Source organism: Patagioenas fasciata, chromosome 5 (assembly GCF_037038585.1).
Source record: "Patagioenas fasciata isolate bPatFas1 chromosome 5, bPatFas1.hap1, whole genome shotgun sequence".
NCBI classification, from domain to species: domain Eukaryota; kingdom Metazoa; phylum Chordata; class Aves; order Columbiformes; family Columbidae; genus Patagioenas; species Patagioenas fasciata.
Genome location: NC_092524.1, coordinates 69,186,878 through 69,201,957, shown reverse-complemented (window position 1 = coordinate 69,201,957; position 15,080 = coordinate 69,186,878). Strand labels below are relative to the sequence as shown.

The following is a 15,080-nucleotide window of genomic DNA, read 5'->3' as shown; positions in this document are numbered from 1 at the left end:
CGCCCCGCCGCGCCCTCCCGCGCTGTCTGCGCATGCTCATTTCTACGCGAGAGGGGCGGGGCTCCTAACCCGCAGGCGCAGTTCCCCGCCCGAGGCCGCGCGGGAAGCGGGACGGCACGCCCCGCCCCGGGTGGAAAAGGGCGGGGCAGAGGGGCGGGGAGAGCCGCGCCCCGCCCTCCCCGCGGCGCATGCGCAGAAGGCGGCGGCGGGTGGCGCCGTCGCGCGGCCCGGCGGGCGGGGCGGGGCCGCGGCGCGCAGGCGCGGTGGCGGCCGAGGGGAAGTGAGGCGGGCGCGCGCGGCGCCTTTTCCGGCGGCGCTGGCTGAGGGAGCGGCGCGGAGCCGAGCCGAGCCGGCCTGAGGTAAACCCCACCGGGCCCTGAGGTAAACCCCGCCGGGCCCTTTCCCCTTCCCCGCCCGCTCTGCCGTTCTGTCTCACGCTCTCTCCGTCCCTTTCGCAGGCGGGAACGCGGAGCCGCCGCCCCTGAGCCGGCATCCATGAGCTGAGGCGCCGGGGCGGGAGCCAAAGGCAGGAGCCGGGCGGAGCCGCCGCCTCAGGCCCCGCGGAGCGCGGCCCCTGTTCCCCTCACCCTCTTCGCCCCGCTCCTTCCGCAGCGCCCCATGCGCTGAGCCCCGCCCGCCCTCGCCGGACACTCGGCCCCGCTCGGGCCGCTCGGGTGGGTCCCGCTCACCCTCCGCTTCCCCCCTCCTCCCCAAGCCCGGAGGCCCCTTGGATGCCGCCGAGATGGGCAAGGTGCTGTCCAAGATCTTCGGCAACAAGGAGATGCGGATCCTGATGCTGGGTCTGGACGCGGCGGGGAAAACCACCATCCTGTACAAACTAAAGCTGGGCCAGTCTGTCACCACCATCCCCACCGTGGGCTTCAACGTGGAGACGGTCACTTACAAAAACGTCAAGTTCAACGTGTGGGATGTGGGGGGCCAGGACAAGATCCGCCCGCTCTGGAGGCACTACTACACGGGCACGCAGGGGCTGATCTTCGTGGTGGACTGCGCCGATCGCGACCGCATCGACGAGGCCCGCCAGGAGCTGCACCGCATCATCAACGACAGGGAGATGCGGGACGCCATCATCCTCATCTTCGCCAACAAGCAGGACCTGCCCGATGCCATGAAACCCCACGAGATCCAGGAGAAACTGGGCCTGACCCGGATCAGGGATAGGAATTGGTACGTGCAGCCCTCCTGTGCTACTACAGGGGATGGACTCTATGAAGGGCTGACATGGTTAACGTCCAATTATAAATCCTAATGAGAGAATAACTATTTAGTCTACAAAGAATTAAAGAAAAAAAAAATAACCCACATGGCTTTCCGGAAGAATGATTCTCTACTGAAAAGTAAAGCAAAAGCATCCATAGGATTATGATCATCTTTCTCCAGTTACCGCCCTTTCCTTCTGCACACTTGACTGGATTCCTGTTTTAACTCTTCTTGCTTGGCGTTAGGATGCTCTAATCTCCGAATGTGACACGAACACAAGCACTAGATGCTATGGCAGACTTCCAGCAAACAGGGGAAAGACACATTGTAGACTTGCTAAGTAACTTTTTTCGTTTGTTTGGGTTTTTTTCTCCTCTCGATAGCCCTTAAGATGGTTTGATTATTTTGGGGGATGGTTGGGGGCGGGGTACCATTTTCAGTGTATGCTTTCTGGTTCTACTTTTTTGATTATATATATATATTTTTTTTTTTCCCTCCTATCACTTGCTGTAGATTGCTACTTTTTTGCATTCACGCAGAATATGTTGGTAGGTCTACTTCATCTAGTAAACTGAGAATTATTGCTTAAAAATCAAACTGCAGTCTGTCTTTTTATATTAAGGACTTTTTTTTAAAAGAAAAAGTTCTAATCTGTAACTAAATAGTGACTCTCAGTCTGTCTTCATATCTCAGACTAATAACGAAACGAATTCTTGCCTGCGGTGGCAGCGCGAATACCATTGTAACATGTTCAAAGTGCATTTCAGGCGCAGCCATCGCCAGGTAATGTAAGAACCGCTTTGAAATGTCAGCTGTGAAGTTCTGAACCATACATCATGCATGAGAAGGGATGCAAATAAGTTCCCCATACTACATAGCAACCATATAGCAAATAAGGCAGGAATGATGTAATAGTTCCCGGGTAGATACTGTTCGGTTTTTGTCTTGCATTGCAAACTTTTAAAGACGTTTTAGCTGCAGTTTTTCCTACTTGTGTCAGTCTCCGATCCCATAGGTTCCTTCCAGACAACGCAGCAATAACGTGTAAGCATTGCAACAAGTTTTACTTTAAATCACGGATGTTTAGGCGAAAATCTAGCACTGACTTGCCTGTCTTGCGATGGAGAGGAGTTGCTCCCGTCTCAGGACAGTCTAAGGCATCTAAATCTTAAAAAAGATTTCAGATTCTTTCTGAAATTCATCTCATGGAGGAAGAAATTGGGAGTTCTGTGCTAAGCTGTAACCGAGCTTGGTAATTCAGACATCTGACTGAAGGCCATTTTGAGGAAATAACTCTTTGCTTTAGTTTTCCAAGACTGGATTGAACTCGTCCGAGGAGTTGCCGTCTCTCTCGGTTGTTGCTGTGGTCCTGCGGGAAGGGAACTATGTTGGATGGCTGAAGCCCATTGAGTAACCAGAGCGGGGAGGAGGGAGAGAGAGAGAGAGAGAAAACGACTATGAATGTAAACTTCCATAATTAGTTCTTAAAGGGCAAGCAGCTCATTTGCCATATCGCAGTTTGCAGATGTGACTGGCAAAAAGAACCCCTTAAAAACTCCACCCACCCAGAACAAGTATTACTATAAAAACTCAAGTATTAGTGCTGGGTGTGAAAAACGTTAAAGCAGCTGGTTCTTATTCAGCCTTAAGGATTAACTTCAGATTTCCTCAAGGAGTTAAACTTGATTGGGGAATTCTAGGAATGTATGCTACAAAACCAGAAGAAAATGGCTATTTTTTTTTTTCTTTCTTTAAATTTATTTTCCAGCTATATGAGTTTTACATGAAACTGGGGGCATTACACTACATTTCTGCAGTGTTGACTCCGCATGCTGAGGACATTGTACATGGAGCTCTTACCAAAGATTTATGGCAAGATAAAAATACTGAAATCAAATGCTTTGGACTACTTAAAAATTCTTTTAGAATATGGTTCCGAAAGATTTATCTCTATGTGGGTTGCAAATGGGACTGAATGGGTTCTTGGTGCTAGAAGATAGAGCATTGACTGAGTCTTCACAAGCGTAATGTAGAATTAACTTAAATCTCAGCTCTAAAGAAGAGGTAAGATATTTTTGGTTCCTTTTTTCACTCAAGGCTTTTTGCCACTGGAATATCATTGCTCTATTTTCTAGCTTTTTTTTTTTTCATTTTCTGTTGATGTAACTGAACAAACAGTGTGGTGGTATAAAGACTAAAAACACAAGAATATGGTTACTGTTTTCTTCTGGAGCATAAATAAAATAGCCAAGCACAAAGTAAATGCCTAAACTGGAAAACTTGAAGCTCTATTAATGGTTCTTGAACTTTCTTAAATCTATTCTCAGTCAACACGAAAACTTCAATAACTTAATTTTTCGTCTGAGTTGATTTACTGTGTTTTCAAGTGCTGGGGCAGACTTTGCGTTAAGTTGAATACACAATTTTGTATTTCCTTAGTAACTTTGTTATTCTGTTTTTGTAGGTGAAAGGAAACTGATTACGCTTCTGAATTTTTTTTTTAAGGTTTTTTTTGGGGGGGAGGTGGGTGGGAAGGGGAGAAAAAAGTGGCTGAAACATGTGGCAGAGACTTCACGAATAAATGGCCATTGCTACTGAACAAAAGAGAAAAGGTTTCACTTTCCACATGTCCTTTATAGGTTGTAGCTGAACCTCACCACGAAGGAGTGGCTGTCAAGCTGTTGACACAGCCTGCAGGATACAGGGGCAAATCTGTAAGAAATCCTATGATTCACAATCTAATCTGGAGTTTTAAGTGCATCGATTTGTGTTCATGTGAATTTATGGAGTAAGTTTTGAATGGCGTTAATCGTGTCCGATAAGTGAATGAGTTTGTAGACTGTGATCTCCCTGACTAAAGTAAACAGGAATTTTGTGTTCTCAATATGGCTGTAGTGTTGGTAAAGAACTAATAAGCAGAAAATAAAGCAATTATACAGCGGAGCTCTCCTGGTATGTTACTTATATTTAATTACGAGAGAAACAGAAAGGGGCAATATGGAGCACTCTGTGACATAAAGAGGTCTCTGTTCTGTATCGCACAGTTTTGAAAGCCTGTCTGTAATTCCTCGGAGACTCAGATTAGCGACTATTTTTATAAGTGGAAAGGATGATACTTTAATTCTTCCCACTTGCAGTTACCAACCTTGAGCAAACTTTAGTGTCAAGTTTATGTTGCCTGGGGAGGCGATGGGCTCCGTGAGCGGGCACGGAGGGACCATCGCTGCACAGGACGGTGCCGCGCGTCACCACGGAAGTCACTTGGAAAGGGAAGAGTAAAAGCAGCGATGGACAAAAGGCTTGAGGAGTGAACAGGGTTGTTGGTGGATGTGAATTTGGTGCCTGAGCAGGACGCAGGAGCGGATGGAAGGACTGGGCCAGGTGCAGCAGGGCCGGGGGCGTGCGGGGCTGCGGGTCCTGCGGCAGCTGCTGTCCCACAGCCTCCCGGAGAAGCAGCCGCCTCGCAGCGCCCGTTCCGGCCCCAGTTCCCGCTGTGGGGCGGCTGGGGTGGTGGCTTTGGTGACACAGGGGACAGCGGAGGTTTGGAGCAGCTCCCAGCACCCATGGGTGTGAGGCTGTGAGGAACCATCACCTTGTTGTGGAGCTTTCAGGAATGTTCTTTACACAGGTGGGGGTACCAGGGTGGTGGGTCCTGCAGTCCTCCACAAAAACCTTTTTAGTCCGGGGTATTTAGGCCAGGCTCTGTCTACCTGAACGTCAGTTAAGGGTGTGGCTGTGTAAATGAACTTACTCTGACTTAATTAAACTACTTGGGAGTTTGGAGACAAGGCTCCAGAAGAGTAAACTCGTGTCTCTTTTCATTGTAGTACTGAGTCATTTTTCAGAGTGTCAGCACTTATCGGTTTAAATCGGACCTTTGTTCCAGCAGGAGTTAGCGTGACTCCCTCCCTGAACCGCGCCGTGACTCACGCTCCTGCAGGGATTTCTGCCACGGTCACAGGCCTCGTGGACAGGGTTTGGAAAGAAAACCCGCCGTCCCTAACTGGAAATTAACCCTGCTCATACAAGAGTCCTCGCAAAGCAGTGTCCCTCGCTTTAAAACAAGAAAATCAGTCGCGTCACCAAAACAGTCGCCTGCAAGATCTGGGATAACCGGTTGCTTCGCTGGTGGACCTGAGCGTTATTTCTTGTGTTGTTGGGAATGGGAGAAGCAACCGCCGGGAGCGGAGAACTTGCTCTGGAGGGTGAAGCCGCCTTGGTGCGGGTACCATGACTCAGACCTCCCGCTAACGCCCGGCTGTGCTTTTATCTTGGAGTTGTTTCTGATATCTGTCCAGCCCAAAGGGTTTGGTACGTGGAATCTGAAATCATTTGGGATTTAGCGCTGTCTGGAAACAAAGCCCTTTCCCCTCACCTCGTGGGGAAGCGTAAGGGGCTGTCGGTGAGTTTGTGCCACCTCCACCCATAAACTCTGTTCCTCTCTGTCATCTTAAGCTCGACTTCGCCACCGACGCCACTCAAGTCTTTAAGTCTCAAAATTACGTCTAAGCAGACGCTTTCAAGACTTCGGGCTGAGGTGGGTGACGTGAGCACCGCGATCCATCTCGCTTTCAAAACGCGGAGCAGTGTAATTTTAGCCCTGCCGTGGGTTCCGTGGGGCGACGAGTGAGTCAGAGCCCGAGTGCTCGGCCCCGGGAGCCGGTGGCAAAGGCGCCTTTTTATAGGCAGCAAAACGGGTCTGCGACGTGCGATCCAGGAAGTTGCTCCTCTTGCTTAAGAACAGGTATCTCTGGCCTCCTTAAAAAACAGAGGAGGGGAAAAAAAAAGAAGTGAAGATGTGAGTCATCTGCTGAGCTCTCCGGCCTCAGTCTCGCAGCGGTTTAACAGCCTCAAGCCCTCGCTTCGCCTCAAGAGAAGCGTTTTGCCTTCCAGAGGATGTGCTTCACCCCGTTATGGGTTTATTTAGTCGTATCTCTTAGGACAGTGTTAGTTAGAAAAAAAGGAATCAGGATTTTATGGGTGTCTGTCTCGTGAGAAGTAGAAATTGGTAATGCTTGAAAATTGATAACGCTGAGTGTAACCTGGAGGGGGAGCGGCCAGCAGGTCCTGGGTCAGGGCAGGTCCCCTTGTGCCCCAGCCGCCCTTCAGATGTGGTGAAAACTCACTCGGAGGGTAAAAAGAGAAGAGAAGAAAGCTGAGGTGTGGATAACGAGCTGAGCTCCTGAACCTGTTGCAGTGGCAGTGCCCAGAATGGATTCCTTGTTCCAAATGTAACGGGGGTGATGCTGCCTGTGCCAGGTGCCGGCTTCATCCCCAAGTCTCATTCCAAGGGAGGGGAGGTTTTCTCTTTTATCGTTGCAGGAGATTAAAACCTGGGGAAAGCTGCAGCGAAACGCCGCGTTGTGTGCTGATGGGGGGTTGGCTGTTTTAGGGGAGCGCACTCACTTTGCATTTTATGGGGGTAAAAGTCAAAGACCTCGAGGCGCTCATGCTGTTCTGTGACGGGGAGCAGGACAGATGGGGCGGGCGGGCTGGCTGCAGCAAGGGCGGCGTCTTCCCAGCCTTAACTAGGGCTATTTGAAAAGTTTCTGTTGTTCCTGTGTCCAATTCTTGTCCATGAGGGTCCATCAGAAAAGGCGGAATGGGGCGGGTGGTCCCTGCCTCCATTGCCACTGCTGGAGGTGGAGCGGAGCGGAGGAAAGCGTGCAGGGCCGACACCAGCCCCGAAATACTTCTGGCGCTCATTTGAAGCTGATATTCGAAGAACAAACTCGTTACACGAAGGGTGGGAGATCGATGGGTTTGCTTCGAGGTGGATCTGAGAGCGGTCCCGGCGCCGACAGCTTCTCACTCTTCTCACTGGGAGCAGCGTTTGCTTGGCGCGCTGCCTCAGGAGACTTTGCACTCTGCAAGCACGGAACGCGGGGCTGCGTAGTCCTCGTGCTGTTAATATTTGCTATTTTTGCCCCGAGGAGCTTTCTGCCTTTTCCCTTTGAAAGCGGGGGGCTGTTCACTTTCAGGGCCGCCCGCCAGCGGAGCGAGGTGCGGTTATCCCATTAGCGTAACATCTGCCAGAACGCCCTTTCCCCACGGGGGCTGGATTAGGCTGGAACCGACCCAGCTCTTCGGGAAGCTTTTCCTATGGCGTCCTTGTGCCTTTCAATCCGCTGCTTTAACCGTAACCAAACCCAGCGCCCGTCTCGCACCGTGGGGCTGGAAGCTTTTGTGAGCAAGCAGTGATTTGGCTCTACCTTTCCCTCCAAAGCGCGTCTGAGTGTTCAAATTGCATCGTGTTTAAATGTTCGAATTATATCTGACTTACCACGTATGTACTCATATTTTTGATCTAAAGGGTTGTTTTGGCTGCAATGACTGGGCTGGTTTTCACATCAGCGCTGAAAATAAAAGCCTTTAAGGGGGCGACGAGGGGCAGCAGCGGGACGGGCGCCCCTGGAGCGCTGGATTTCTTCTTGCTGCCCGATACAAAGGTTTGGAACAAACTTCCCCAGCACCTGCTGGCTGGAAAAGGAGCCAAGCTCAGCAAGGGCCGCTCTCAAAGTCGCTGCATTGTGGAAGACATTGAGCCGCTGCCAACGAGCTGTCCCCGGATCTCGCCCCGGCTCATCTTACAACCTTGGACTAGTTAATGAATTCAAAGTCCTCCAGCCCTTGCCTCAAGCATCTTGAGCATGTGGCGTGTGTGAGCCGGGGCCGCTGTCACCCTGGGGTGCTCCTGCCGGTGTCCTGTGGCTGCAAAGGCACCTTTGTGCCCCCGACCCGCTCCTGGCCACGTTTGCTGCAGCTTTCTGGCCCTCTGTAGTGAGGGATGGGAATATTGCAGACCAAGGCTGTGATAAGCTCTCCACTAAGTAATGCTGCCTGCAGCCCCGCAGCTGCAATCTCAGCATCTCAGCTCCTGCCTCACCTGTTTGGCTGATACCTCATGAAGAAATCACCTGCATTTTTCCCCTTGATATGAGGTTATGCTCATGGTATCAAAGCTTCCCAGCTTTTCTTTCCATCATGGTCCTTATTAATGATTGATGAAGGGGGCTGCATCTATGCGGATGAGCTGCAGCTTTGAAGTCACCCATGGGTTTCCCTTACCCGAGGTCACAGCCTGAGCCCCCTTGCTCCAATGCCGCTTGCTTTTGCTCATGGTCACCAAAAAAAGGGGCTGCACATCTTCTCCTTCCCCTCTTCCAGGTGTTCTGGCTCCTGGTCCTCCCAGAAACGCTCCGAGTAGTGAAACTGGTTGATCACGTTGCCGCGGGAGCGTTGGCATCCGAGCGGGACCTGTGCATTAACTCGTTCTGCCCGGTGTTTGCCGACTTGATGCATTATGTAGAGACCAGGCTGCTCTTGGGAAAACTGGAGCTTCCCAACACTCGAGGGTTTAATGAATGGATGTCTCTCTGAAGCTCGCAGCTTCCTCCTCTCTTGGATTGCTAATGAATCGCTTAATGCACCTGGAATGCTTTTCCCATAGCGCAGAGAGGTTTAGGGCGAGCAGGCTCACTCTGAGCTCCAACCCACCTCCCAGCGACCGCCTTCAAAAAAAAGAAGGTGCTATTTAAAGCATCGCATCTGGGGATGTATTTAACATCTACCGACTCCCCGGCATCCCCAGGTTGCCAAAAACACTCACGGTGGCACCAGGGAAGGCTCCGGGACAGCCGCGCCGTGGCTGCGTGGGCACAACCAGCCTGTTCCCAAACCTGCAGTTCAAGCCGGGGCGCTTGCAGATGACAGATAGGGAGGGTGAGGTGACTAATGAAGAATAAATATCCTGTTGCGCCCTCCTCGTAGGCAGCGATGTCTCAACATGCTAATGGCAGATACGGGGAGGCGGGAGGGGGGCACAGCTGGTTCCGTCAGCCCTGCGTTTGTTTTGCCTCTGGGTTTAGGAGAAAATGGGGAAAGCAAAAGCTCTGGTGGCTGGGATGGTGCTGGAGGAGGCGCGAGATGGGGAAAGGATGGGTGGAGGGTGGTGGGGACGGGAGGCAGAGCAGCGCGAGGGGGAAGGCTCTGTCTTCCTCACATGGGTTTATTTCCACTGTTTTCAATGGCAAAACCTGGATTGCCGCATCCTTTCTCGTACCACAACGACTCCTCTGAGTTTCCGCCGGTGGAAGGGGCTCGCAGGGGCATCAGGGCCGAGACGACGGTTTTCCATCTTCTCTGATTTTTTTCAAGGTGCTGCAGAGTTGTTGTTGTCAGAGCCTGTTCCCTGTTTTGGAAACATAATTGAAATTATGCAAATGCTGGTGCAGCACCAGCGAGGGATGTGCTGAACACGGCACCGCTCGGACGCAAAGCTGCTTTAGCACAAACCCCACGCTGCCCGGGGGGAGATGGGGGCTCAGCACCGCTCCTGCCACAGCTCCCAGTCCCACCAGTATCTCATCCTGCTCCGATGATGCTCAGAGCAAAGCGCAGAGCTGCCTGTGCTCACACTGAGACACTCGGTGCTTATAGAATCACAGATTCGTTTTGGTTAGAAAAGACCCTCAAGATGATCGAGTCCAACTATAACCTATCTCAGGCACTACACCACATCCCTGAGAACCTCATGTCCATCTGTCCAACCCTCCAGGGCTGGTGACTCCAGCACTGCCCTGGGCAGCTTGTTCCAATGCCCCACAGCCCTTTGGGGAAGAAATTGTTCCCCAGATCCAACCTCCACCTCCCCTGGTGCCACTTGAGGCTGTTTCTTTGTGTCCCTGACTCCCCTCAGCTCCTGTGTGAACCCCCCAGGTCCCTCAGCCGCTCCCATCACACTTGTGCTCCAGCCCCTCACCAGCTCCGTTCCCTTCTCTCCACTCACTCCAGCACCTCAAGGCCTTTCTTGGTGTGAGGGGCCCAAAACTGACTCCAGGATTTGAGGTTTGGCCTCACCTGCATTGGAGCAGCGACACCGGGTGGGTGATGCTGCTCTCAACCACCCTTTGGCTTCGCATCCCAGCCACAGTGGTCAGTGACAGGAGAGGTGACAGGTAAAGTTTGGGCTTGCAGAATACACCAGCGTGGTGGCATCTTGGTGGGGTGGTGGCGTCTTACTGGTGTGGTGGCATCTTACTGGTGCTCGTGGTGTGGGATCCCGGGCGGGTTTGCAGATGCACAAAGTCCTGCAGAGACATTTGCAAGAGGAAGGAGGATTTTGCCAAACTAAAAGCACTTCCCCCCCACACCCATCCAGGCCTTTCCAACCGCGCGTCCCTCAGCGGTTCCTCTTTTAGCACCGCAGCTCCTAAAACAGCAAAGTGTTGACTGCAGCTTTTCCGGAGGCGGCAGCGCTCCCGCGTCGGTTCACGTGCGGCTTTGCCCCGGCCTCCTTCCCGCTGCGGTTCCGAGGCTGAGGGCGATCTTTTCCGGTCTGATCGCATGGCTGAGGAATGTATGTGCATGTACAGCGTGTCTGGAGTCAGTTCTGTGCCAACAGGAAGGCTTTTGCGAGCAGAACGGGGGGAAAATGATGCCCAAGTTGCTGCTTCCCTGGTTCCCGTTGGGTTCGCGATGTCGATGGGGGCTGCTCCATCCCGGCCTCGCCGTGGGGGCGCATCAGTGATTTCAGCCTCTCCACGGGCCATAAAACCTTTGGCAACTGGAACAAAAATATTAAATGCGGTTGGCTCGCAAGGTAATGCCGGCTAATAAATAAACAGGGTTGGGAAGAACCAGCCAAAACAACAGGCAATCCAGCGTCGCAAACAAGCGTGGCATTCAGCGCTCCCTACGAGACACTGCGGAGGGTGACGATAGTAATTAAGAAAGCAATTAATGCTAGAAATGAAGCTGCCTCACGAAGACAGGAGGAAACGCAGACTCCAGCTGTGCTGGCATCGCTGGTCCTGGCAAAGCCCGTGCGGGACGGGGATGCTGCACCAGGCGCGTTTGTGGGCTCAGGGTCCGTATTTCAGGAGAAGCAGCTGGTGGGGTCTCGGCATCCCCGGCGTTGGTGGGATCGGTGCTGCACGTTCCTCCCCAGCAAACGGCTGCTGGGACACAGCAGTCGAGGAGGAGCGGGAGGACCGGCAGCTCTCCCCGCCAGCTGCTGTGTCAGCTTGGAGCTCTTGTTCAAAAGAGCTGGATGATGTTTCTGCAGCAGAGCCAACATCCAACGCGCTTCACTGGGCTGCAGCGCGCACGTGGGGCTGCGGTCGGGCACGGTGGGGATGCAAAATGCCTTTCAATGTAGATCTGAGTTAGATCTAAAGGTGGTGGCAGCTGAGCAGGGACGCGCTGGGGACACACACGACGCCTTCTGCACCCGCTCCCGGCCATGGGTGTCCGTCTGGTTTTATGTGCACATCTCCCAACACAATGTCCTGCTGGCAACAACACGCAAATACGAGAGCCCCCAGAAATGTTCATTTCTGCCTTTGCACGCTGTAAATGAAAGAAAAAAAAAAATATATATGCACACAAATATATCAATATAAATTGCAAAGGTTTTTATATATATATATTTATAAATAAATTGCAAAGGTTAATCAATGCTAGTGTTCAATGGACCCCTCTTTCTTGGGACGTCTGCAGAGCAGCTGGTACTTGTTCAGATGCCAGAGGAGATGGGGACGTTGGTGAACGGGGACCCCAGAGCCCAACCACGTCCTGCACCAATTCCCCAAACCCACGGCCAGTGACACTTTTTATGATCCAGTGTTTAACTCCAGAGCAAAACCTTTGCTCTCAAGCCACAGCACCCCCTTTTTTGCTTCATCTTTACGCTGTGAGGGGGTCACGGCAGAACAAGGGCTCTGCCACGGCTCCTGGGGATTTTGGGGCAGACACACCAGCCTTGCTGGGTTTGTGGGGGACTCAGGGGCTGGATCTGGGTGCTTCTGTGCTTTCTTTACGCAAGTGTGAAGCCTTGGGAGCAACGCTGCCATCTCAGCATCCCTCATCTTCCCAAAATATCCCCTCTGCAGAGCTCTCCCAGCCAGCTCTGACCGCCCCGACAGCTTCTGCAGGGCGTTGCCTGCCTGAATTATATATAACACTTGGGTTTGGGGTGGTTTTTTACTTTTTGGAAGGAAATCTCTTGCCAGGCAATACAGCTATGGCCTTGCTTCCTCCTCCCAAACCAAGACCTAAAAGCGTGTGTATGCCTGCAAATATTTGGCACATGTGCAGCAGGGTCGCAGGGGGCTGGATCACAGTTTTCTGGTTGGGACAGGGTTTTCCTTTCGTTTTCCAGAGGCTGCAAAGTTGGAAGTGGGGAGGTGATTGATGCTGGAGGCTGGGAGAGCTACAGAGGGCCTGAGAAACCCCCGAGGGATCCCACGGGGAGGGCAGCGGCGAGTTCTCCGCATGGTTTTACACCCAGCATGGGTTCAGTCTCCTGGGCAGTACGTTGTGTAAAAACGCAGGGTTTTTCCCCAAAAAAAGGGTGCGCGGCAAGGAGGCATCGGTGGGGGTCAAATCTCAGTGCCGCAAAGCCAGACAGCAAACATCTGCACCCGCAGTCGCGCTGCTCCTCAATAAACCACATCCCCGTGACGCCGGCGGGTGTAGATTAACCAGAAGGTCAATATTGACCCACGTCCCGCGGTCGGGAGGCTGACGGTGCCCGTTCGCCCCCTTGGCAAAGCTCCGCTGGGAACGACGGCACCGGGGTGACTTTGGCATCGTCTGTGCCGAAACCCCCACGGCGGTGGGGGTGAAGCTTTGTTTTGGGCACGGCCGGGCTGACACCCCAAAATCCACCCGCGGGAGGGGTTTGTCTGACAGCAAACCGGAGCGATACCGAGTTTTCCTGATGTGTTCCCCAGCTGTTCAGCGTTGGAGGGAAATCACACCGGCGTGCTTTCCTCATTAACCGCCGTCATATTTTCCAGCCAGAGCCTCAGCGCGCAGCGCTGTAAATTAGAGTTATTTTCCTTTCTCAGCTGAGGTTGCTTAAGGAGGTTTGGTTGAACAGGGTGCCGGCAAACCCCCATTTCCCACCCGTGACCCTGCAGAGGCACCGGGATGCTCCATCTCCCCTGTTCCCCCAACATATCGTCCCTTCTTTTATCTCTCAAATGCATCTTAAATATAAACCGCAGCTAAAACGAAAGCAGGAAGGTCGGTGGAGCCGGTAGCGCCCGTGGGATGTGGTTCACAAGCTCTTTGTACCCGGGGGATGCTGCGATCCCCCCGTACCAACCGACCGGTTCAGACGTAGGAAGATAACCCACCGAGCCCAGGAGCAACCCCAAATTTCGGCACAAGGCTCGGCCGAAAGTGCCAAGGTTTCCACCAGCGTGAGAAGGCAGACTGTGATTTGCATGGCCAGATCACAAGCTGCTTGTAAAGGATGTGACCTAATTAAAGTTTCGGCTCGTTTCAATATGATTTTCATAGTCACACGGGGTGTTTTTTTGGGAGCCGTACAACCGGCTGTTTCAAGCTCGGAAGAGGAGAAACTCTCTAAATCGCTCTTGGGTGCCTCCCCAAAATTCACTGCCCAACATGAAGCCGATGCTCCCAATCTTTGCTGGTCGACCAGAGGCTGGAAACTTGAATTATGTTGGGGGATGCAGCGGTTGGAAACATTTTGCATCCCGGTTCCTGTGGTTTGTGGTGTGGAAGGTGACCTGGTTCTCCCATCCCGCTTCCCGGGGTGCCCTAAATCCGGCCTTATGGCCGGATTTAGGGCACCCCGGGAAGCGGGATGGGAGATAATGGGGTGAAATGGCATCCCCATGGACCAACCATCCTCCCCATCGCTCAGTTTCAGTTCTTACACAAGACGCCTCCAGCCAAGGTCCCATCAGACCCCATTAACCCATCAGCGCTCCTAAGCACAAGGCAAAACCAACCAGGAGGCTTTTAAACCCCAATAAATATCGCTTTATATCTTAATTTTCCCCGTAGGGATGTCTGTTCAGCGGGGAGGGCATCCCGGGTGGGTTTTTTGGCTGGATAAGCGTTTCCCTGTTGCTATGGTAAGGGTGAGAGCTGGGAATTTTTGTGTGTTGGTAAATCCAACCCGTTCTGCACAGCTGATTTGCCCTCCAATTAAGGGCATTCTTCACTTCCCCTTGCAATTAGCATAAAGAAAACCAATTAACTCCTGTACGGTGGAGGCCGAGCACCACTTTCCACAGCCTTTTGATACAGTCAGAAAAAACCTGTTGACAAAAGACATTTATCAGGCCGAAAGCAAACCCCGCACCGGTGCGTGTTGGAGCCCCATCCCTATGGGAAAACCTGGTTTTGCCCCCTGGTGAATCATTCTCTTGGCTTTGCCAAACCCCGCTGAGGTTGGGGTTTGGGTGCAAACTGGTGATTTGGGTGTAAAAGGGAATTTCTTGATCATCCTTGCAGCGTTTTCCTACTTAAAAAGGGCCAAAAAAAAAAGATGGGGACAGAGTTTGTAGCAGGGCCTGTTGCGATAGGACAAGGGGTGATGGTTTTAAATTAAAAGAGGGGAGATTCAGGCTCAATAGAATGAAATTGTTGCCCTGAGGGTGGTGAGAGCCTGGTCCAGGTTGGCCAGAGAGGTGGTGGCTGAACCATCCCTGGAGACATCCCAGGCCAGGCTGGACGGGGCTCTGAGCAACCTGAGCTGGTGAAGATGTCCCTGCTCATGGCGGGGGTGGGATCTAAGTGATCTTTAAGGTCCCTTCACCCCAAACCACCCTGTGATTCTCCGCTCCTCGGGCCCATTGGCACTTGTGTGTCCCCCCACCACCTCTCTGGGCTGTGCAATGCCTGCTGTGCCATTCGCTTTGCTGAGCACCCAGAGGACAACACCGGTGGGCACAAAGGGCCGCTCTGCTCCCCCGATCCCCTCTGCCACCAGTTCTCCTGTTTTCCACCCCGAAGCCACTGGGATCCGGGCGTGGGCTCGGCCGCGGGGTTTTACCATCACAACGTGCATGCCCGGGCGGCCCCGCCTGCAGTCCCCG

The 15,080-nt window shown here is 52.7% G+C and overlaps 1 protein-coding gene across 2 annotated transcripts; it reads left to right on the top strand.

Moving 5' to 3' along the window:
* Positions 1-232: 232 nt before the first annotated feature.
* On the top strand, positions 233-4,164 carry ARF6 (ARF GTPase 6). 2 transcript variants are annotated; one of them, XM_065838665.2, is made up of 2 exons: positions 233-359; positions 459-4,164. In XM_065838665.2, exon 2 carries the CDS (start codon positions 743-745, stop codon positions 1,268-1,270), a length of 528 nt encoding a protein of 175 aa, XP_065694737.1. In that variant the 5' UTR covers positions 233-359; positions 459-742; the 3' UTR covers positions 1,271-4,164. The 2 variants fall into 2 exon arrangements, with proteins under 2 accessions (XP_065694737.1, XP_065694738.1); XM_065838666.2 differs by having other exon boundaries at positions 260-381.
* The last annotated feature ends 10,916 nt before the right edge of the window (positions 4,165-15,080 follow it).

What these genes read in the sequence shown, in the direction of transcription:
- ARF6 (XM_065838665.2), top strand. Translation starts at nt 743, where the DNA reads ATGGGCAAGGTGCTGTCCAAGATCTTCGGCAACAAGGAGATGCGGATC.